General features: G+C 39.5%; 1 protein-coding gene across 1 annotated transcript in view; it reads left to right on the top strand.

Annotated features, from left to right (window-relative positions):
• Window positions 1-25,406, top strand: part of LOC113114358 (uncharacterized) — a 215,847-nt gene that overhangs the window by 11,329 nt on the left and 179,112 nt on the right. The window contains exons 3-4 of the mRNA XM_026281269.1: window positions 22,212-22,541; window positions 22,749-22,982. Of these exons, the coding sequence (XP_026137054.1) occupies window positions 22,212-22,541; window positions 22,749-22,982 (564 nt within the window). The remainder of the gene's footprint in view (window positions 1-22,211; window positions 22,542-22,748; window positions 22,983-25,406) is intronic.

Raw genomic sequence — 25,406 nt, forward strand, 5'->3', positions numbered from 1 at the left:
ACACTGTCAGACATGCAAAAGAAATCTAATGTATCTCTTGCTCTGGCTACTGTGTATAGACCACCAGGGCCGTATACAGAATTCCTAAAAGAATTTGCAGATTTCCTCTCAGACCTTCTAGTTACAGTTGATAAGGCGCTAATCATGGGAGATTTTAATATTCACGTTGATAATACAAATGATACATTAGGACTTGCGTTTACTGACCTAATAAACTCCTTTGGAGTCAAGCAAAATGTCACCGGGCCCACTCATCGTTTTAATCATACACTAGATTTAATTATATCGCATGGCATCGATCTTACTGCTATAGATATTGTACCTCAAAGTGATGATATTACAGACCATTTCCTTGTATCGTGCATGCTGCGTATAACTGATATTAACTATATGTCGCAGCGATACCGTCTGGGCAGAACTATTGTTCCAGCCACCAAAGACAGATTCGCAAATAACCTGCCTGATCTATCTCAACTGCTATTTGTACCCCAAAATACACATGAATTAGACAAAATTACTGACAACATGGGCACTATTTTCTCTAATACATTAGAAGCTGTTGCCCCAATCAAATTGAAAAAAGTTAGAGAAAAACGTAATGTACCATGGTATAACAGTAATACTCACTCTCTCAAGAAAGTAACTCGTAGTCTTGAACGCAAATGGAGAAAAACTAACTTAGAAGTTTTTAGAATTGCATGGAAAAACAGTATGTCCAGCTATAGACAGGCTCTAAAAATTGCTAGGGCAGAGCATATACACAAACTCATTGAAAATAACCAAAACAATCCAAGGTTTTTATTTAGCACAGTGGCTAAGTTAACAAATTACCAGACGCCACCTGATTCAAATATTCCACCAACGTTAAATAGTAATGACTTTATGAATTTCTTCACTGATAAAATAGATAACATTAGAAATACAATAGCGAATGTAGATTCTACAGCATCTAACACTTCAGTTTCATCCATCGCACCCAAACATAAACTGCAGTGCTTTACAACTATAGGACAGGAGGAGCTAAATAAACTTATCACTGTATCTAAACCAACAACATGTTTATTAGATCCTGTACCCACTAAATTACTGAAAGAGCTGTTACCTGTAGCCGAAGAACCGCTTCTCAATATCATTAACTCGTCGTTATCTTTAGGACACGTCCCAAAACCATTCAAGCTGGCAGTTATCAAGCCTCTTATTAAGAAACCAAAACTAGATCCTAGTGTACTGGCAAATTATAGGCCTATTTCAAATCTTCCATTTATGTCTAAAATTTTAGAAAAAGTTGTGTCTGCTCAATTGAGCACCTTCCTGCATAAAAATGATCTGTATGAAGAATTTCAGTCAGGTTTTAGGCCCCACCATAGCACAGAAACTGCACTTGTTAAAATTACAAATGACCTGCTCCTTGCGTCAGACCAAGGCTGCATCTCATTTCTAGTCTTACTTGATCTTAGTGCTGCGTTCGACACCATAGATCATGACATACTCATAGATCGATTACAAAACTATACAGGTATTCAAGGGCAGGCTCTAAGATGGTTTAGATCCTACCTGTCCGATCGCTACCATTTTGTTTACTTAAATGGGGAGTCATCTCATTTATCATCAGTAAAATATGGAGTGCCACAAGGATCCGTCCTAGGTCCCCTTCTATTTTCAATATACATGTTGCCCCTTGGTAATATTATTAGAAAATACGGAATTAGCTTCCACTGTTATGCTGATGATACTCAGCTGTATATATCAACGAGACCAGATGAAACTTCCCAATTATCTAAGCTAACAGAGTGTGTTAAAAATGTAAAAGATTGGATGACAAAGAATTTTCTCCAATTAAATTCAGATAAGACGGAGATATTAATTATTGTACCAAAAAACACTACACAGAATCTTGTAGATTACAATCTGCAACTAGACGGATGTACTGTTACTTCCTCTACAGTCAGAAATCTGGGTGTTATATTAGACAGCAATTTGTCTTTTGAAAATCATATTTCAAATGTTACAAAAATTGCATTCTTCCATCTTAGAAACATTGCCAAGCTACGAAACATGTTATCTGTTTCTGATGCAGAAAAGCTAGTTCATGCATTCATGACCTCTAGACTGGACTATTGTAATGCACTTCTAGGTGGTTGTCCTGCTTCTTCAATAAACAAGCTACAGGTCGTCCAAAATGCAGCAGCTAGAGTCCTTACGAGGTCAAGAAAATATGATCATATTACCCCAATTTTACAGTCTCTGCACTGGCTACCTATTAAGTTCCGTATCAGTTACAAATTATCATTACTTACCTATAAGGCCCTAAATGGTTTAGCTCCAGCGTACCTAACTAGCCTTCTACCACGTTACAACCCATCACGCACCCTAAGGTCACAAAACGCTGGACTTTTGGTAGTTCCTAGGATAGCAAAGTCCACTAAAGGAGGTAGAGCTTTTTCACATTTGGCTCCCAAACTCTGGAATAGCCTTCCTGATAATGTTCGGGGTTCAGACACACTCTCTTTGTTTAAATCTAGATTAAAAACACATCTCTTTCGCCAAGCATTCGAATAATGTATCTTTTTAATTGTGAGTGTAGTTGCATCTGATCAAAGGTGCATTTTTATTCATTAGCTTGGGTTAAATAAATTTTACTTTGTTGGATCAGCAGCTATGCTAATGATGTCTGTATTTTGTTTCTATGTTTTGCCACGGGATTCACATCCCGTGGTAACTAGGATTTAAACAAGCTCCAGTCTGGATCCAGAACATCTGAGAAGAGATGATGCTGACCCTCAGAGGACCCCAGATGATGCTAACCCTGAATGAACAAACAGAACTAACAATTATTCCTAAATGTGTGACTTAATCATATAATAACTTAATTAATAATATTGATAGTTCATCGTCTAGCTGACTACGTCTTGTATTATTATTATTATTTTTTAGTTTTTCTAAAATCCTGTCAAATGTGCACAAACTACTAGCTACTACTAAATATTGTAGAAACATAATTTTCTGTAAAGTTGCTTTGTAACGATTTGTTTTGTAAAAAGCGCTATACAAATAAACTTGAATTGAATTGAATTGAATTCAAAAAGCCCATAGGGTCGTCCTTTTCAGAACCTTCAGGCAATCCAACCAGACACAGATTGCTGTGCCTATTGCAATCCTGTAAGGCCACAATCTGTTGCTCGTGCATGGCTACTCACCTATCGTGATCTGCGACAACTTTCTTTTGTTCTCAAATCTCCCCTGTAACAAGATCCAATTTAGAGCATAGTGACTGAACAACTGACATGTGACAAGCTCGTTCTGCATCGCCGTCAACTCCGTTCTGATAATGTCTCCAAAGTGTGTTCGCCATTTTGTCCACCATATCACCCGCAGTCATTGGCTTGGATGTCTTCTTAATCGGACAACTCCTGCTGATTCCAATTTCCTAACCATCAGGGAATATATTATTAATGAATAAACCTTAAAAAAGGGGCCAAAGTACAGAGCTCTACTCAAGTGCAACTAGGTTCATGAGCACGTAACATGACTCCTTCTCATTGTTGGTGTTTCTTTTAATTGTATTTAGGACAATTTAATTAATTAATTTGAATGGATTATATATTGTTGCAATTTTCTGTTTACTATATGACATAACGTAAAAATGGACATAAATGTTAATTTTGTATTTGCATGTAAAATAAATGTCTCACTTCTCAGAAGATCTGATGGTATAACTGCTTGCATCACGACCTGCCTGACATGCATTTCTCATTTCAACCTTGCAAAGACAGAACTGCTTGTGGTGCCAGCTAAACCAACACTTCATCACAACTTCTCTATTCAGCTGGGCTCATCATTGACGATGAGTTAAAATTCCTAGACCACAATGATAGAACTGCCTTGTTTTGCAGATTTGCTTTGTACAAAATTAGGAGGTTCAGGCCCCTTCTATCACAACAGCTAACTCCTGATTCCAAGCTCTTTTTATATCCAGACAGGACGATTGAACTGTAATGCTGATCAAGAATGCTTCAGCAAGAGTGGTCTTTAATAAGCTGAAGAGACACACATCACACCTCTCATCATAAACTTGCACTGGCTGATAAAAGCCTCTCGCATCAAATTCAAGGCACTGATGCTTGCCTACAAAAAAAAGCACTGGCTCTGCACCACTTTACCTAAACTCACCACTATTTGTCCTCCAAGTTGATTTGACTTATTTGTAAGTCACTTTGGATAAAAGCATCTGCTAAATGATTACATGTAAATGGACTGCAGAAATATGCATATTTTTGTGTACTACAGTATTGCATTTTTAGTTAACTTTTACCTACTGTTGAAATCTAAAAAGCTCAGTGTTACACAATAGCATTCAGCCACACAAAACAGGCATTCTTGCAAGAAGTCAGTGTCAACAAAAAAAAATGAACAATTACATTTCTATTTGTCAAATATTTTCAGGGTTGACTACATTACGTTATTTGAATATAAACATTTGATTGGTCAAATTTTAATCATGTGGTTAGTGTAAAAAGACATAGTAAGCCTGTAGTTTAGGTCCATTGAACATTTAAAGGGTTAAATGCAAATATAAATACATACATTTCAATATACAATATAGTTTCATATCACATTTGTTCATGTGATAAGTTTTTTTTTATCGTTTCTTGTTTAAAAAAAAAAAAAAGAAAATAGATTTTCTTGCTGTCCCAATAAACCTTATTACACCATCATCTCACGGATCCCTCATCATCACTCACCTGCGCACTCTATGACCTTCTCACCGGTCTGTGCTGCCATCGAGGTTCCTGCGCCACCCACCACCAACCCAGCCTGACCTTACGTCTCTAATAAATACTGTTTACTTGCAACTTGCGTCCTGTCCTTTATACGTTGTGACAGAATGATCTGACCACTCATGGAAGCAGCGAGTAACCCATCATCGGCGTTAGAAGAGAGAAGAGTTCCTCAGCGCAAGTGCTCGAAGGATGGACTCCCAGGAACGAAATCTTAACGACACTGGTCGCGCTGTCCAGGCTTTGGTGGCGCAGGTGTCCGAGCTCACCAAGCAATTACAACTCTTGCGAGCCCCCACTGCGCCGCTCAGACCGTCCGTTCCCCTCACACCACCGGAGACCCCCTCCCAGCCGGAACCACGCCTTCTGTTTCCGGAAACCTACTCTGGTGTGCCAAATTTCTGTAGAGCTTTCCTAACACGATGCTCAATGCACTTCACCCTTCAACCCATGACCTTCTCCAATGAACAAGCCAAGGTGGCGTTCGTTTTAATGCTGCTCACTGGGAGGGCAGCATTATGGGGAATGGCGGTGTGGGAGAATCAAGAAACATGCTGCGCCTCGTTCCAGACACTCAACGCGGAGATGAGGCGAGTGTTCTATCGGGCCGTCGCCGGGAGAGAGGCGGCTAGGAGGCTAGCCGAATTACGGCAAGGAGAGGGATCAGTATCGGATTTCTCTATCAAGTTCTGTACCCTGGCGGTGGAGTGTCAATGGAATGAGGAGGCGCAGTGGGACATGTTCCTGCATGGGCTGGCTGACCGCGTCCAGAAGGAGATCTACGCCCTGGACCTTCCGACCTCACTCAAGCTGGCACTAAGGGTAGATGCACGACTGACAAGAGTAGAATGACGTAACCTACCCAATCTCACACAGAGAGCTCCTACGGGTACCCGGGTCAGCGGTGGGGATGCGGCCAGCCCCTCCTACGATCACGAGCCCATGCAGGTAGGGTGAGCTCGGCTTTCCCGGGAGGAGAAGGAGAGGCGGAGATCCCTGGGCCTTTGCCTCTACTGCGGTGGAACCGGTCATCACGCCTACATCTGTCCGGTAGTAAGTATGAGGCTACTATCGGGTGGGACCTCCGCTGAGAAGACCTCATCATCATCTATGCTCCTCCCAGTGAGATGGTCAGCACGGTCTCACGACTGTCAAGCATTTCTGGACTCTGTGGCTGAAGGTAATTTCATGGACCATGCACTTGCACGCAAACTTCAAATTCCCCTCAGACCCCTCACTCACCAGATCAAGGTTCACGCCCTTAATGGACAAAGACTGCCGGTCATCTCACTCACCACTGGAAATATTACCCTTACCACATCAGGCAATCACTCAGAAATCATCTCATTCTATATACTAGACTCTCCCCTTGCACCCATAGTTCTTGGTCACTCCTGGCTCCTCCGTCACAACCCCAAAGTGGACTGGCAACTTCATACCATCCTGGCCTGGAGTAATAAATGTCTTGAGTCTTGTCTAGTGTCTGCTTGTCCATCTGTTTCTATGTCTATGTTTCAGGAGGAAGCAGTGGATTTGTCTAACGTGCCCGCGGAGTACCTCAACCTGAAGGAAGTGTTCAGTAAGTCTCGTGCTGCTTCTCTCCCTCCGCATCGTCCCTATGACTGTGTGCCATAGATTTACTGTCAGGTAAGTATCCACCTAAAGGCAAATTATATTCACTTTCTGTTCCAGAAAGGGAGGCTATGGAGAAATAAATTTCTGATTCTCTAGCTTCGGGGTTCATCCGCCCTTCCTCTTCTCCAGTTGGGGTGGGGTTCTTTTTTGTGGGGAAGAAAGATGGGTCTCTGCGACCTTGTATTGATTACCGGGGACTGAACAACATCACGATAAAGAATACATACCCTTTGCCGTTGATGTCTTCAGCCTTCGAGAGTTTGCAGGGAGCGTCGATCTTCACGAAATTGGACTTACGTAATGCTTATCATTTGGTCCGTATTAGGGAGGGGGATAAATGGAAGACCGCTTTTAACACCCCCAGGGGGCACTTTGAATACTTGGTCATGCCCTTCGGGCTGTCCAACTCCCCAGCGGTCTTCCAGGCATTCTTCAACGGCGTGCTGCGAGATATGTGTTTGAGGCTGTGTTTGCCAAACTGAAGGGCTGCTTCGTTTCGGCCTCTATCTTAATCACCCCTGATCATCACGTCAGTTTGTGGTGGAGGTTGATGCGTTAGAGCTGGGGGTAGGTGCGGTGTTATCCCAATGTTCTCCCACAGACGACAAGATGCACCCGTGCACATTTTTTTCATACCGATTATCACCTGCCGAATGTAATTATGATATTGGTAACTGATAATTGTTGGCAGTCAAGATGGTATTGGAAGAATGGCGCCACTGGTTAGAAGGCTCTGGGGTTCCTTTTATAGTATGGACCGACCACAAGCATTTAGAATACATTAGAACTGCCAAAAGGTTGAACTCCAGGCAGGCTCGGTGGGCACTTTTTTCGGATGTTTTGATTTTACTCTCTCTACCGCCCGGGTTCCCAGAAAATCAAACCCGATTCATTGGTGAGCATTTTTGACCGTTCTGAACGCCCATCTACTCCCGAGTATATTTTACCTGAGACATTAGTGGTCTCCACACTCACATGGGAGGTTGAATCGAAGGTCAAGACGACCTTAAAAGGGGTAATGCCTCCGCCCGGGTGCCCACTGAATCAATTATTTGTGCCGGAGGGATTACAGTCCAACGTTATTCAGTGGGGGCATTGTTCTAATGTGGCTTGTCATTCAGGAGTTAACCATACTAAATTTTTGGTCAAGCAACGATTCTGGTGGCCACTTATAGCTCGCGATATTCACAGTTTTGTTTTGGCTTGCTCGGTTTGTGCCACTGGTAAGACTTACAATCGACCCCCTGATGGGTTACTTCAATCGCTGCCGGTCCCTTCAAGACCCTGGTCCCATATCGCACTAGATTTTTTTAGATTACTGCCCTCCCGCCCTCTCAGGGCAACACGGTAGTTTTGACCGTGGTGGACCGGTTCTCGAAGGCGGACAACTTTATTCCCTTGCCCAAATTACCCTCAGCCAAAGAGACAGCGTTGACCGTCGTAGATCACGTCTTTCGTTTACATGGCCTCCCGACCGACGTGGTTTCCGACAGGGTACCCCAGTTTGTGTCCAAATTTTGGCGTGAGTTTTGTAGATTACTGGGAGCGACTGTAAGTCTATCATCAGGGTTTCATCCCCAGAGCAATGGTCAAACCGAGAGAGCCAACCAAGATTTGGAAAGGGTGTTGCAATGTCTGGTCTCCAAGAATCCTTCCTCCTGGAGCCAAAAACTGTTGATGGTGGAGTACGCCCACAATACATTACTATTACTATATCAGCTACGGGCCTATCTCCGTATTCTGGACTCAAGACGGAGGGGACGCGGATTTCAGTACTTGGTGGACTGGGAAGGTTATGGTCCGGAGGAGAGAAGTTGGGTGCCTGCTAGAGACATCCTGGATCACTCTCTTATCGATGATTACAATAGACAGGTAATCATCTTGATCAGCGGCAGCTGCAGCTCATTTCATCAGCCTATTTAATGCCCTGTCTTTCGTCTCTTGTTTGTCAGATCGTTGTTTGAGGTCCTCCGTGATCCTTGTCTGTGTCCCATCTGCTCAGCATTACTCTCACGGATACCTCATCATCACTCACCTGCGCACTCTATCACCTTCTCACCGATCTGTGGTGCCATCAAGGTTCCTGCGCCACCCACCACCAACCCAGCCTGACCTTACGTCTCTAATAAATACTGTTTACTTGCAACTTGCGTCCTGTCCTTTATACGTTGTGACAGACAGAGCCTGAACAAAACAAAATAAGAAAGAAAGAAAAATGCCACCTGTCTTACTTTCTGTATAGAGTATAATCAAAGAGTTATTTTAATAATCCACAGGAGAGAATAAGCACAACCAAACACAAATCAAAATGAATAAATATTCGCTGCCGTATCAGCTAATGATTTTGCAGGCAGCATTTTTGCTCAAAGGCACCACATTAATTGGATTTTGGACAGGCTTCTGAGGCAGTGTAACAGTTCAATGATCTACTGCAAAACATAGAGTGATTTGTTGATAAATAAGTGAATATTTTATTACAGCAATATTAATTTCTCGCTAGAAATATAATCAAAAAGGGAAAACATTTATCAAAAACATAATTTAACACACAGACAGACCACCAGCCGCAACTTTAAGATGCCATCTTTATTTTTTTAGCTTAACTTTCATTGAATGGAACGAACAGGATTGTGGGATATCAAAGGCAGTGAAGCATACATCTATGTTGCCTTCAAAAATCCTCCAGATGAAGGCATCTCAGGAGACAGGAACTGAAGCTAATACTGAATTCAGAAGTGCCTTAATGCCATCCTAGATTGGAATACGTCCACCGAAGGCAGAATTTTTCAATTTTTGGATGCAGCCATTGGTAGTGGACAAAGGAATATAGGGGAACACAGACTTAAGTAACCAAAACTTAATTGGGAGAACTAAAACAGGTCTGGAGCTAAGTCATCAAAATCCATGGAAACAAACAAGGCAGGAAAAAGGAAACAGAAAACTAAATCAAAACAGATCATACATCTGACAATAATACATTACTAAAATGGTAATTTCCCTGCATATTTCAGTTAATTATGTTTTATGTCCATTTACTTTAAAATAATACAAATGCATTGATTCGATTATCTTAATGATATAAAAGTGTTTAATCTAAAAAGATGACTAGAGCATCTCTGCTGAACAAATGCGTGTTTGGTGATGCGTTTTTGGCTCAAGGTCTGCATTTAAAGTCACATCCTTCCGCATAAAATGAAACTTCCTCTTTAGATATTTCCTCATTGTGCCATGAAGATGCTTGATGAGAGCCAGAACACAGATGGACAGTAGTCCAGATTCTCATGTCACGATCTGAAGCAGCGTCACACTGTTCTGCTGGGATTGAGTTCTTCTGAAAATGTACTTTAGAGAAATGATGCTCATCTTTGGACTGATGCTGCTGCAAACTGCTGCATGTGAGTCACTCTCACATCAGACTAATTTTGTAATGCTATTCAATCAGATCTGCAATCTCTGAAAAACAAAATTTGTAATACTAAATTAAATGCAAAACGGTAACACCTTAGAAGCGACCGATTCTCACTATTAACCTGTTGCTTATTAGCATGCATATTAAGTGAAAGTGAAGTGAAAGTGAAGTGACATTCAGCCAAGTATGGTGACCCATACTCAGAATTTGTGCTCTGCATTTAACCCATCCGAAATGCACACACACAGAGCAGTGAACACACACACACACTGTGAGCACACCCGGAGCAGTGGGCAGCCATTTATGCTGCAGCGCCCGGGGAGCAGTTGGGGGTTCGATGCCTTGCTCAAGGGCACCTAAGTCGTGGTATTGAAGGTTGAGAGAGAACTGTACATGCACTCCCCCCACCCACAATTCCGTCCGGCCCGAAATAGAACTCACAACCCTTCGATTGGGAGTCCAACCCTCTAACCATTAGGCCACGACTCCCCCATTATTAACATATTGGCTTTTTATTAGTACTTACAAAGCACATATTCTCCATGAGCATATTCTATACCCCTAATCCCACCCAATACATAAATGTAACTATTAAGGAGCAACAAATTAAGAGTTTATTGAGGCAAAAGTTGTAGTTAATGGTTTGTTAATAGTGAGAACTGGACCTTAAGATAAAGTGGGACCTTGAGTTTGATATTTTTGTAAAGACCCCAAAATGATGTGGACAAAAAAGGTGTATTAGAGACTACTGTAAAAATGCGTTTGGTTGCTGTTAAGGTACTAAATCACCCTAGTGTCAGTTACTTCTAGTGATGTCTAGTGACCAAGATACTAATGAAACAGGCAGTTTTATCTCAGCTTTATCAGATTACTCTTTTAAAGGCTGAAAATCAAGAGATAAACTCCATATACACACATACTCATGATTCAAAGAGATCACATAAGTGCAAATACAATGTCCATATAAGGCATGTAGGCCAATGTAAATAATAACTAAAACAAGTAGTTGCAACAGATTTAGACCTCAAAGATACACAATCTTGCAATTATTCAGGAAGAAACAATCATTACAACAGTCCTGGTTTCACAATCGGAGGAAACATTCAGATCAGATACAGATATCTGGTTTACTGTGAGTCTCGAGCCCACTGATGCACAATATCCGATGAGAATAAACGCAGAGGTCCATAAAATATCTATGAATGTTTGTTACTGCAAATGGATCTTATTTGTGTGGTGCGTGTAATTCTTGAGTGTGGTTCTACAATACACAAATTAAACTCATTTGTAATAGAAAGCACAAAATGTGCCATTCGCCCCACCTGGCCAGTTTAAAGCACTGGCTTGCACTGGCACGACAGTGGAAAATCAGCTATGGTGGATTTAGCTTTATGGTCATTTAATGCTCTTGTTTGACCAAAGCATTTATACTTTGATGAGAAATCACACCTTTTTATTATTAAAGCCCTATTTTATATCAATGTTTTCCTCTTGCGGATTTCCACAGTGCCCCTACCTGCTGTCACAAGCATGACCGTATACGACAAGGACATAACATCCATGAGGGTCAGATGGGAGCTAGTGTCCTCTGGAAAGACGGAGGTGAGAGCCTGTTCCACTGACACCTTCCACAACACCCTCCAGACGATCTACCAACATTTCCAGCTCTGCTTTATTTAACCTCAATGCAAAGTAAACCTACCTCTGCCAGCAGCCTCTTAGCATAACCAGTTGATCTAGGCAGGGAGAAACTGTTTTACAATCCTGTACAGACCTATAGAACCATCATCCCAGGAGATCAGGATGATCTGATTTATTCGGAGACATACCCTAACCGGGAGTGTGTTTAACCTGGGCCGTTGCTTCACTAATGTCCTTCCTTCCCTCCTGCGGATGCCAGTTGTTCCAGATGTGAAGGATGACTTGCTATCGCAGCTGCTTCCAAACACAGTAAATTTGATCTCCCTGTTAACCTCCTTAAAGGGGAAGGTGACCAGCGAACCACTCATCAACAGCAGAGTCACTCGTACGCTAGTCATCTCTTAATTTTCAGATGGTTTATTAATACTGTTATTAATACATAGTATATTTTTTATGAGTATCAAATGAAATGCATCTATTTCTCCCCTAGTGCCCCTGCCTCCATCAGGTAAGCTGAGAATCTCAGAAGTGACTCACAGCTCCATGCGTTTCACCTGGGATGCAGCTCCTGGGAACGTCAGGAACTACATCCTCACCTACAAGCAAGAGGATGGAGAGCTGAAAGAGGTCAACAAAATGGTTATATAAGTCAGAGAGCAGGGATCATCAAAGTCGAAGACTTAATATGATTTAGTCAAAACTCACTAAATTCCAAATCTCTAAAATGTCCCATTACCGATTCTAATTAAGGAAAAAATGAAAACTTTGTTGAACACATTACCAGTCAAGAAAATAATTCTTATTTTCTTCAAAAAGGATGCATTTAATTGATCAAAAGTGAAAGTAAAGACATTTACGATGTTACAAAAATAAAAAAGGAGGGTTATCTCGAGGAATTTAAAAGGTTAAGCAAGCTCTTACGGTCTTAAAGAGTCCACTAAATGTACCTTGAGGTGGTCCTTAAGTATATCTCTGTAATTACTTAGTGTGCATTGCAACAAAGTCCTTAGTAACCATTTAACCCTAAAAAACTAATTAAATGAGCAAAACAGGTCCCTCAAATCATCTGCTGATTTCATGCTAGTTGAAGGCGAAGAAGAACAAAGGCACATTTTTAGTCATTAGAATAAGGTACTGTAAACATTTAAACTGAGATATGATTTGTTTATTATCAAGACAACTTACAGACCAGGGTGAAGTCAGTGAGTGTCTTAAAGATTCAGGACAAATATCATTTTAAGGATTAAGGATGGTAAGGGTTTTCATGCAGTCAGGCACATAATATCAAAGACTTGAGGCAATAAGCAATAACTAAGAACAACATAACAATACGCTGAGAAAAATCAGAAAACCTTAGCAACCACATAACAACACCCTGACAACATCCTCGACAAGTTTTGTCCTCAGAAGATCTAGTTGGGTGGTGATTGAAACACTCAGCTGCACATACACAGATTTCAGTCCTTATTTAGCGAGACTTTGGAGTCAAGGCGAGTTGGCCTATCAGAAGCATCTGTAATTCCTTTTCCCTGGATATGTGTTAATGTAAATGTTGACGTTGGTGTTTGACAGGTTCAGATCAACGGTAACATCACCGCTCTGCTTCTCACCGGCCTCCGCTCTCAGACGAAGTATGATGTTACCGTCACTCCCGTCTATGACAAGGGTCCAGCAAATCCTATGCATAGCAGCACAATAACTGGTGAGCTTATAATCCTCACTGATTCTCCAAGATGACACAAAATGACTGAACAGGAACAAATTTCCTTGCTCCAACTTTTCAGTTCACAATGTTCACAGTCGGCCTGCTCAGACCAGTTTCTATGTCACATTCTTTCTTATTCAGATGTGGTTCCTGTGCCCAAGAACTTGAGGTTTTCTGAGGTAAACCAGACTTCATTCAGAGCCACATGGGAGCATGGAGCACCAGATGTCATACTGTACCGCATCAGTTGGATCAACAGGAAGAGAACAACTTCAAATATGTATGTTTACCAGTTAAATATCTGTACCAACATTTACATTTATTCATTTCAAAGACACTTTAATTCAAATCAACCAAAGACTTTGGAGTTGTCCAGGGACTACAGGTGTAAATTAGCACAAGTGCTACAACCTGGTAAAATGCATATCTCCTTTTAAGGTTAATGTAAATTTTACACTGTCCCTGTTTAAATAAATAAACAAATTAAATGCAAGCCCCATTCACTCTCACTCTTAAAAGTCAAGCTTCCAAAAGGGGGTTTGCAGCGATTCTATTGAACCATTTTTGGGATTCCCAAAGAAACTTTTTAGGAAAAGGTTCTTAAAAAGAACCATTTGTTTATCCTTTCGATCAATGCAAATGTTCCATGGATGTAAAAGGCTCTTCATGGAACCACTGATGCCAATAAAAAAACTTGATTTTTAAGAGGGTACCATTGATTTTAAAGCAATATCAAATTACATTTTAAATACAAATTTAATGAACTCTTTAAAATTGATCTTTGTAGAAAGACCTGAGTCATGAAGAGACAAGCCACGTCTTGACAGATTTAGACACAGTAGGCTAGTGACAAATGGTCAAAAAGTGCTTTAGTTTTCGAGATACCCCTACCGGAGGTAGAACTAAACCCAACAATGTTTTTCCTCATCTCTAAGGTCTCCCATATATGAAATGGAATCTTGGCTAAAAATATTTTACTGCTAAGATTGTTAAATTAACAGATATTGTTATACACCACAAAACCAATAAATGACTAAAATATAGCCTGTCCGTATGTGAGTTAAGGCATATAAACTAATGTAGATCAATCACACAAGCTCTGAGAGCTTTGAAACTTGACATGTTTGTAGTCAGGAAGTTGATTTAACTACTAGAAAAGACTGGATATGAATATCTTGATTTAAGGAATAAATAGAGACATGTAAACACATATCTAAAATAAGCGGACATGGACAAATTTAATATCTATGCAGAATGTTTTCATTTACTTTGTGCTTGCTTTGCCTGGCATTATCATAGAAACACATATAATAGATTATTGGAAAGGTGAGGTGGTGCTGAATCCAGCAATACCAAATATGTAAATATATAATAAAAGAGAAGTGTTCTGTCAGTCAATGTATGAGGTGTCCAAAATGAAAGAACACTGGACAAAATAGTCTCAAGTCCAAATCACATTATCAGTGGTGAGTAGAATGTTGACAAATTCATTGTCACTGCAAAGTAACTTACATTAGGTAAGTGCTGATCTATATTTATGTTACATTTAATAATGATACATTTCATAAGGCACAGTATATTATACAATTCATATGAACCACAGATCCAATTGAATCAGGTTAACATTGGAATGGAACACCTTTATTAAAATATCGTCACTGACGGGCAGAATCCTTGCATGTCCAAATTTTGTCTATTTCATATTTTTTCACAATTCAATGCTATTGGTCAAACCCCACGTGGTAAACAATCTAAAGTGTTGAAAATAGATTGAGAGAAAATCTCTTAACTCCACTGGACACTTCAACTGTCTGAGAATCCTCGTAACGCCACCTCTTCTTCACTCCGCGGCAGGAGCTTCCACGCCATTTTGTGTCTTTAGGATTTTAAGTCACAACGATAGAGAAATCCTCGTCGAGCAACATATAAAGCAAGCCTTAACTCTGAATTTATCTGTTTTAAACTATGATATCAGTTATTGATGTATTTTAAATGTCTACTTATTACTAGGCAAGGCAAGGCAAGGCAAGTTTATTTATATAGCACATTTCGTACACAATGGTAATTCAAAGTGCTTTACATAAAATAAAAGTAAAATAATCATGAAGAAAAATAATAACAAAAATAAAGACAAGCAATTTTAAAACTTTTAAAATGATGAAAAAACTACTTAACTAAAATGAATTTAAAAACAGTTAGAAAATGATTTTACATTAAAAAAAAACAGTGAAAATATAGTGCATTCAGTTCGGACATTGCACAGTGCTCATTCAATAAATGCACAGCTAAAAAGATGCGTTTTGAGTCTAGATTTAAATGTGACTAGTGTTTTAGCACATCTGATCTCTTCTGGAAGCTGATTCCAACTGTGGGCAGCATAGTAACTAAAGGCGGACTCCCCTTGTTTTGAGTGAACCCTTTGTATTTCTAACTGACTTGATCCTAGTCTGTTAGGTTTATATTCAGTGAGCATATCTGCAATATATTTCGGTCCTAGGTCATTTAGTGACTTAAATATGAGTAAAGGTACTTTAAAATCAATCCTAAATGTAACTGGAAGCCAGTGTAAGGACCTGAGGACTGGGGTGATATGCTCAGATTTTCTGGTTCTAGTCAGAATCCTGGCAGCAGCGTTCTGGATGAGCTGCAGCTGTCTAATGGTCTTTTTGGGAAGGCCGGTGAGGAGCCCATTACAATAGTCCACCCTGCTGGTGATAAAGGCATGAACAAGTTTCTCCAAGTCTTGGCTGGAAACAAAACATCTAATTCTTGCAATGTTTTTGAGAGGATAGTATGCTGATTTAGTTACTGCTTTGACATGACTACTGAAACTAAGGTCTGTCTCCAGAATCACACCAAGATTCCTGACTTGATTTTTAGTTGTGAGACCCCTAGAGTCAAGGTATGCATTCACCTTGAAAACTTCATGTTTGTTTACAAATGCAATGACTTTAGTTTTTTTTTTACTTGTTTAACTGAAGAAAGCTCTGGCACATCCAACTATTAATTTTATCAACGCATTGGCAGAGGGAGTCAATAGGCGGATCTTTTGTGACGTCATTGTTTATGTTTGTCGCGTTGCATCATGGGAATCATGTGGCAGGAAACACCGCTAGATACCTGTAATTTGATTGTTTTGGACGTTTGGAGGAGGATTTAGAGAAGAGGATGGTTCACTCTTGCTGTGTGGTCGATTGTACGGTTAGTTGGGGGCCTGATAAAAAGTTTTTTAGAATTCCCTCCAAAAGGATAGCGAAAAACGAAAGAAATGGTTGCGTGCAATTAGGCGATTGAACCTGGGCGCTCCGAAGAAAGCCTGCAGCTTCTGATCGAGTTTGTGAGGCACATTTTGTTCATGGTAAGTCTTAGTGACTATATATTTATAGAAGATTGAATAAAAATAAATAAAACTGAGTCAAATCAACCGAGTCATATGTTTTCGCTTTCTGATTCAGGTGTCCCAAACCGCAATCCACAACACCCAGACTATGTTCCTCACATCATTCTGTAGCTGTGCTTTGCTACAAGCCTCACTAGTACATGCAGCATTTGTAAGTCCTATCCTGACAGCTGCTTCTACTTTAAACATTAAAGCTGCTACATGACTGCATGTTTCTCCAAGCCTGGATTTGAAAGAAGGAGAAATGTGTAAGCTGTTATATACAATTTTTCACCATTAGTACAGATGCCATTGAAAGTCTCACACTGAACACAATTGAATTGGTACAACAGTCACTACATTTTCAATAAATAAATAAGTAAATAAGAACACTGATCAATGAAGACTTTAGCACGATCACTGCTTTCTGTTTGGCAGAAAAGATCAGCCCAAGTTTTCGAGAAACAAAATAATCATAGGCCTCCAGACTTTTGAAAGCCTTTAATCATTCATGAGTGAAGGATCCAGGGGTTTCTATTAAATAAGAATAAATGTCTCCCCAGCAGATTGGTGGCCAAGACACGGGCGAGTCGGACCAACGTTTTTTTGTCATCCCAGATCTCATATGGGTTTTGAATAACTTCGATTTTGTCACCAATACAAATTTTGAGCTTCTCTCCAAACCTCCTCCGGTCTTCAGATGTTAAAGTGCTTATATATTGAGGATTTCGCCCGCTAACTCTCTTGAAAGTGCTCGTTGTGTCTTTACAGCCCGCCATACTGTTTGTTTTGTTGCCATACAACCACTCGCGCATGCGTACAAAGATGTCATCAACGATCCTCCCATTGGGCTGTAGTCATTTGGAGATAAGGCTAGGTAAATCTGGGTATCATCAGCATAGCTGTGATAGGCAATTTGGTTCTTTCTCATTATTTGACTTAGTGGAAGCATATACAGGCTAAATAAGAGCGGTGCAAGAATTGACCCTTGTGGGACTCCACATGTCATGGACGTCCACTTAGACTTATGCTCTCCTAGACTCACATAATAGCCTCTCCCTTCTATGTATGACCTGGACCATTTGAGTACCATCCCAGAAAGCCTGATCCAGTTTTCCAGTCTCTGTAGAAGTATGTTATGATCGATAGTACTAGGGTTATTATTACTAGGCTTATTATACATGTGCATTGAAGTTTTAGAATGTATCTAATTTCTAATTCTACTTGTATTGAATTAAATGTTAGGAAACCAGCATTAAATTATTGTTTTTATTATTATTATACTGACTCAAAGTTGGCACTGTGCATGTAAAATGCCCCAAGTAGGCTAACAGGTTTTATTTATGGGAGAAAAAAGGTCTGTCTACTGGCGCCAAGTAAGCCTATCTTTGCATAACTCTGTTTTTTTTCTTTTCTTACAATAACGAATGAAAATAGTTAGGTTAGATACATTTGAGTAGGCTTGTTTTGTCAAAAATCCATAGCTGTAATGCTTCGGTGCAGAAGGAAGCCTGTGAACCACGAAAGTAACTTTGCGCGCAGATTAGGCTAATTTCCGCCTATTACAGCCTAGTCACCTCATCGTTTTTTGTTCTGCTTCACTTTTATAGCTCTTAAACGTTTAAAATAGAGTTTAGGAAGATGTATGTAACTATAGTTAGCTTTGGTTAACTATTGAAGCCTTTTCTCTTGTCAAAAGGCTCAACGCGACCGTCAACTTTGTTTGTGGCAGATTAATTTTTGCCTTCATTTTTAGATTTTTCCTATTGGATGTTTGCGGTGGTACGTGACGTAAGCAGTTACCAGCTCACCACGCCCTTGGCAGTATCAAACCATCTTGTTCCGTCAAAATCACTGTAGTGAGTCATGAGTTGGAATTGCGAGTATTGAAAATGATCAGGATAGAGTATTTTAGCATCTATTTAGCATAGCATTTATATAGTTATTTAGATTATTTTGTGTAGCCTATGTCGTTAATTAGCATAGTTGTTAGTGTAACATTAGGATTGTTAGAAGCATATTAGTTAGTACCATAGTATTGCATCAGTTAGGATAGCTTCAAGTTAGCATAGATTTATTTACAGTGGTCAGGATGGTACGTGCTGGTTGCAACAGCACGGACTGTATAGTTTTCCAGCAGACTTGAAAATTAGGCACCAGTGGTTGCATGTACTTGGCCTGAAAGGCTGTGAGTTCCCCCCTAGAGCTGGAGTGTGCAAACTGCATTTTACGCAGAATTGCTTCTCCAATGCGATGGAGGTGGAAATGGGCTTCTCCACACAGCTCACGCTGAAAAGCGACGCAGTGCCTTACTTGGAGATTGGCCCCATTCTCTCTTGTGCGGCTGCTTCGCTCGGATCAGAATCTGAGAGTTAAGACCGCAGTTTGAGCCAATGGCTTGAATTGATATGGCTCAGGCCCTGTCCCCAGACACCTCGACATCCTCCACTTCAGGTGAAGGTGGGGGAGAAAAGTCCTCTACTTCAAATTAACGCCCTGTTGCAAAACTACTTACGTCACTAGAGTCACTCTCCATTTTAGCGACTCTGACAAAAGTTGTAAATTAATCTGTCACTGCGGATCTCAGGTTCACGCCCCACCCGCTCAGCCCTGCCCTTGGTTTGTCCCCTCTATCTCCGCTGTGCTCTGCCCACTTTTCAGCATTTTTCAAATATTGCCAGTGGGTGGAGTCAGGCTCTGACCAAGGTTTAGTTACCCCTTAAAGCCTTATCTCTTGTCAAAAGGCTCGACGCGACCGCAGACTTGATAAACACTGCTGGCAGCAGCGACGTCTGTGTCTGTAACATTCTTATCAATGAATGCATAACCTCGTATTTCCCCGCTCCCAATTCATAATAAATCTTGTATCTCAGATTAAACATGATTTTGTCCCACCCTCTTTGTTAAAGAAGACAACAGCAGCTGCCAAGTGTAAAAGAACCATCAGCATATATCATTGATGGCATGGATCTTCAAAGTCTCAATGATTCAGCCTTTCAAACGTTCAATGACCTGGGTGAGTGTGTCTGGAAAAAGATTGCAACTTTAATGGGAAAGGAAGGTAACAGCTGTGTCGTTATAGTGTTTGATAGATATGACCACCAACACTCAATCAAAGATCTTGAAAGACAAAGAAGAGGCACCAAGATGGGCATCCTTGCACCAACCTGAATGAGCTGAGGTACACACTAGCATCTACCACAGATTTGTCAGCAGCAAATCTACCCCCAACAGAAGATGGCTTCCAGCAACATGTGCTGAGAGCCGTTTACCAAACAGCAGTGTGGCATCACAGCCACCTGGCCAAACCTCTTCTCTGGAACCCAGTTGGTAGAGGATGGAGGCTCAGAAAAGATGGCTGCATTAAATCTGTGATGTTCCAGAAGGCACCAGCACCTAAAAGAGTTAGAGACCTCACCCACCTCTACTGTAAAGATGGAAACTGCACCGATGCCACCAAATGCCAGTGTCTTTCAGTGGGCTTGACCTGCACAGGGTTTTGCTCTTGCCCTTTTCCAGACTGTCCAAATATGACCCACTTTGTCACTGATGACAATGTGGATGAGTGGTGTGTTGCAGTTGTGACATCATGGGGGGTTGACCCCAGAATGTTTCAAGAGGGTCTGGTTGCAGGCTTGTACTTGCACTCTCAGACTTGCACACTCAGACACTTGCACTTCCGCTAGTGACATCACTTGCAGTCTTTATTTTTTATTTTGTTGAATTTTTTTATTACTTTTCGTTTGAATTTCCCAACATTTTATATAGCCAGGTGGTGAAGACAAGAAAAAATAAACTAAATTACAATGTCACTTGCAATTGCTACTTGAACTCTCCGCTACCTGTGACATCACTTGCAATCAACACAAATCGTGCATGTTGCCAATGGAGACGAGATGCTGTGATGGTGATTAAATGATTAAAACTAATTTAGTACTATAACGTACAGGGTCCTGCAAGAAAAAGACAAGTGTGGCAAATCCGTGGCCAGAACACCAGAATATGAACGTTCTCAAGAAGTCTCTAGCTAAGCGTAGAAAAAAACACTTAACATGGCTTAATATATTAAGATGCTATTAAATTATCAAATTAAATGTATAGTTCATTAATATAAGGAATATAAATAAAAATATATAAAAACCCACAAAATGTCTAAGAAAGTAAATAAGAAAGACTAATATATTTTTTTCTACAACAGTTTCCATATAGTACAAGGTGCCATATGAAATATTTCATTATTAGATGTATCTTATATTTGAATTTCTCAACATTCTTCTCACCACTGATAATGGGCTTTGGACTAAATTATATGTCAGTGTTCCATTTTCATTCATTTTGGACACCTCATACATTGACTGACAGAACACTTCTCTTTTATTATATATTTACATATTTGGTATTGCTGGATTCAGCACAACCCCACCTTTCCAACAAGCCATCACATGTGTTTCTATGATAATGCCAGGCAAAGCAAGCACAAAGTAAATGAAAACATTCTGCATAGATATTAAATTTGTGCATGTCCGCTTATTTTAGATATGTGTTTACATATCTCTGTTTATTCCATACATCAAGATATTCAAATCCAGTCTTTTCTAGTAGTTAAATCAACTTCCTGACTACAAACATGTCAAGTTTCAAAGCTCTCAGAGCTTGTGTGATTGATCTGCATTGGTTTATATGCCTTAACTCCCATACGGACAGGCTATATTTTAGTCCTTTATTGATTTTGGGGTGTATAACCATATCTGTTAATTTAACAATCTTAGCAGTAAAATATTTTTAGCCAAGAATCCATTTCATATATGGGAGACCTTAGAGATGAGGAAAAACATTGTTGGGTTTAGTTCTACCTCCGGTAGGGGTATCTCGAAAATTCAGGGGCATTGTCACTAGCCTACAGGCACAATGTATGACGTCCATGTCACGGCCATCTACCCCGATGAGTCGGAGAGTGAGGAACTGATGAGGAGCCAATGCACATGTGAGACTAACACACAACTACACATGTATAACACTAACTTTTGAGTACTGGGATAAAATCAGACTATAAAAAGGGAACAGAATAGCAGTGTAAGTATAAAGGAATTCCAAACGGCTTCCTTTTTCTCAAATCTATGTGAACTCTTTTATATGCAGGAATATAAAAGTATTGTTCAAAAGTTTAGGGTCAGTAGGGTCTTGTAATATTTTAATAATTTCAGTCAGTAAGAATGTATTAAATTGACATTTATAAATTAAAAATGGCAATTTCATGATAATTAGTATGATTGAGAAATATTATGGCTGTGACACAGAAAATAATATTACTTTAAAATATATAAATATTTATACTTTAAGTTTTTCTTTAGTTGAAATATAACAGGATAACAGAATAATGACTAGGGGTAGGAATCAACAACCAATAAAATAATAATAATAGTAATAATAATAATACATAGAAGGATTTTCGTGATCTTTGGTTAAATTCGTGAATGAATCGGTTCTTTTTAATGAATCAATCAAAAAGACTCACAAATAGACTTCAAATAAAAAAATAAAATAGGTGACTAAATAACTCACTCTGACATTTCTGTCCGATTCTCTTGCCCTAAGAGTATTATGAGCTTACATGCAACTTTACTGCCATCAAAGGTTTTTCTCTGTGTGTGTTTTGTTCTTCAGGTCTGGATCGGTTCTGCAGGTTTGATCAGTCTGATCCCTGTTACGCAGCTCTGGGACACAAACTCAAACTGCTGAAGGTGCAGGGCACTAGTGAATATTACTGGGGGTTACATAAGAGGATGAACAACACAATATATGGTCCAGTTTGTAGAGTAAAGTATGGCAGGATGAGGGAATGTGATCTTTATAATAACAGAACTGATGTGACATTCATTAATGGGTCTCTTATAATAAACCGTGTGATCAGAGCAGATTCAGGGAATTACAGATTAACACTCACTGACTCAAACGGCACAGAAACATCTCGAGATCTTCAAGTGATTGTTGAAGGTACAGAAACTCTCTCATCAGACTCATTACAATATCATATTCTCCAAAGATCTCACTCTCATGCAAATGAATCAGTTGAATCTCTGTGAAGGTTTTTATTCCTGTAGCACACAGTAAACACACTACAGACTCCAGTAATAGTATGAGTAGTGTGGAAGAACAAGATTCTGTGTTTGTCATGTGACTGTGATGTGTCCCTCCCTCCAGCTCCTATTGGCTCAGTGGAAGTGTCAATCATCTGCTCCTCCAGTGGGGTGATGAGGGTGTTCTGCTCCTCTGAGGGGGATCAGCTCCTCTACAGCTGGACTCTGAATGGAGATCCACTGATGGTTGGAAACAGCAGCATTGATCTGGATGAGGGAACTGATGGAGACATCAGCTGCAGCGTGAAGAACAACGTCAGTCACGCACAGAAGACCATTAGACTCAAACCCTGTCCTGGTGAGATATCAACTACACAGATCGATCGATTGATTGATTGATTGACTGTCTGATTGGTTGTGTTTGTGTTGTTCAGTGTGTTCAGTGTCTTTGGTGTTTGTTGTGGTCTGGTGTCTTCAGCTGATGGTTCTGTTCGGTCTGTTAGGAGCTTTTCACATCTACATGAGACACACATCAGGTGAGAGACATTTATCTTCATCATTGTGGATTTGACATCCAGATATTAAGAGTGTGAAGATAATTAACATAATGATGATATGATGCTTTTACGAAAGATACAGGAAGATCAGAACATGAGGATGAGAAGATTTAGAGAAGGACATGAACACACAGCAGAAGATTCATGAGAGCATCTTCTGTATTTTATTATTTGTACGATGTTTAGACACAGATGTCTATTTTGTATTCATTTGTAAGAGGAGTCAGTTTTGAAATAAAAAGTAATCTTGGCATCTTTGGCATATGGTTAGTTGAATGAAAATAACATGACTTCAAATCAGGGATGTCAATAGGATTGGAAGACAATATATATATATATATATATATATATATATATATATATATATATATATATATATATATATATATATATATATATATATACATACATACAAACTTTTGTTTTGGATGCGATTAATCACACTTATAATCGTCTCAGTCCTAGTCAGAATATAGCTAGCATATATAATAAATGTAATGAAATAATTTAGTTGAGGCTATATGCATAATGCCTAGACCTGCCAACAAATGCTTATTTTTTAGAAGAAAACACAACAATCCTTAGACAGACCATTACTGACCTCAATCACACCGGCTCCGTCAGAATCAACTGACCTGTCAATCTCTTTCTCTCTGCGAAAATATCTTCAGAGATCCATCTCATCTGCTCAATGAATTGAAGGATACAACGGTAATAGCAACATTCTTTCTGGATCGATATCGTTTTAGAATATGCCTATTATAGAGATAGTTTATAATATCGGCAAAGAATAAAGAGTTGTGATTAGCTTGTTAAGTTAACCATTTCTTGAATTTTGCTTGTTCACTGACTACAGTTTTCCATAGCAAACCATAATACCCCCTTTACCTCAAGAAAACATAGCTAAAGGTAAGCAGGTAATTAAAAACAACGTACAATTTCACTCTGTATACTTATATATCACCATTAGCGTTTGTATCGGTGTTGCCAGCATCTTTCAATGGAAAGTAGCTAAACCTCTCCTGAAAATTGGCTAAATGTATCTAATGACGTCATGTACTAATTAGCATATTCATGATGCAAGTGCGTCACATACATACAGACGGTTGGTCTGGGAACGCCCCGGGAACACCCCGTCACGTGGTGTGAATGTAGCCCGTGGAGAAAAACATTGCCTTGGCGCCAATTGAAATAACACAGGACAATCATGCCGAAGAGTTGCTGTATCAATTTCTGTTCCGCCAATAAACCAACAAATTATGAATTGAAGTTCATCATTTCTAATAAACATACAGAATGTATGTAGCCTGTTGTTTTGATCAAATTCAGTTTTGTTCAGTACTTTTTAGCAGGACTAGAGTACATTTCATCCAAGAACAGGATTCAATGTGGATTTTAGGTACAAAATATTTTACTTATGCCTTGCGTGTCTAGTGTGAAACAGGCTTTTTCATTTAACCAAAAATATAGAACGGTGTTCATATCTGTGGTTGCAGCAAGTTTACAATGTTAATGTTACTTCTTCTGCTTCTTCTTTTACATGTTTCTCTTAGTTTCACTGCCTGTTTTAGATTTATTTTAATGCAAACTAACAGGATCTGCCTTCTAACAGGATTTACTCATTGTGCCATGGTGTTAGCTTTCACTGTTATGCTGATGATACTCAGCTCTTTATTTCTCTGCGACCCCGCCAATACCAATTTGAAAAACTAAAGGGTTTCCATAGTCGATATAAAAGATATTAAAGGACAAGTAATTTCTTACTGCTAAATTCTGGAAAAAAATAAATAAAAATAATAATAATTGTAGGACCTAAAAACTCTGCATGTAATAACATAAAACACTGTCTAAGACTTGATTGCTGCTGTCAATTCTTCGTCATCAGTTAGGAACCTAGGTGTGCTATTTGATAGCAACCTTTCCTTAGAAAGACATGTTTTCGAGAGCATTTGAGTGTACTTTTGTATATTTTGTATTTTATCTATTTATTTATTTATTTTTATTTGTATTTTTTTTTTTTTTGCTTTCTTTTTATAGTTTGGTTTAAGTTTTGAAGGTGTAATTTAATCTCTTTGTGTCAAGAACAGTGAAAATGGGGATTGATTGTGATGGTTTTTCAACTTTAAAAATGAGGAGGATATGATGTCTGGCCAATTATGGTATCCCATGGTGCTCTGCATTTCACCCATCCTTCCAACATGTTGTCATAACGTTCACCTTGGAGA

The sequence above is a fragment of the Carassius auratus genome, chromosome 14, assembly GCF_003368295.1.
Source record: "Carassius auratus strain Wakin chromosome 14, ASM336829v1, whole genome shotgun sequence".
Lineage (NCBI taxonomy): Eukaryota > Metazoa > Chordata > Actinopteri > Cypriniformes > Cyprinidae > Carassius > Carassius auratus.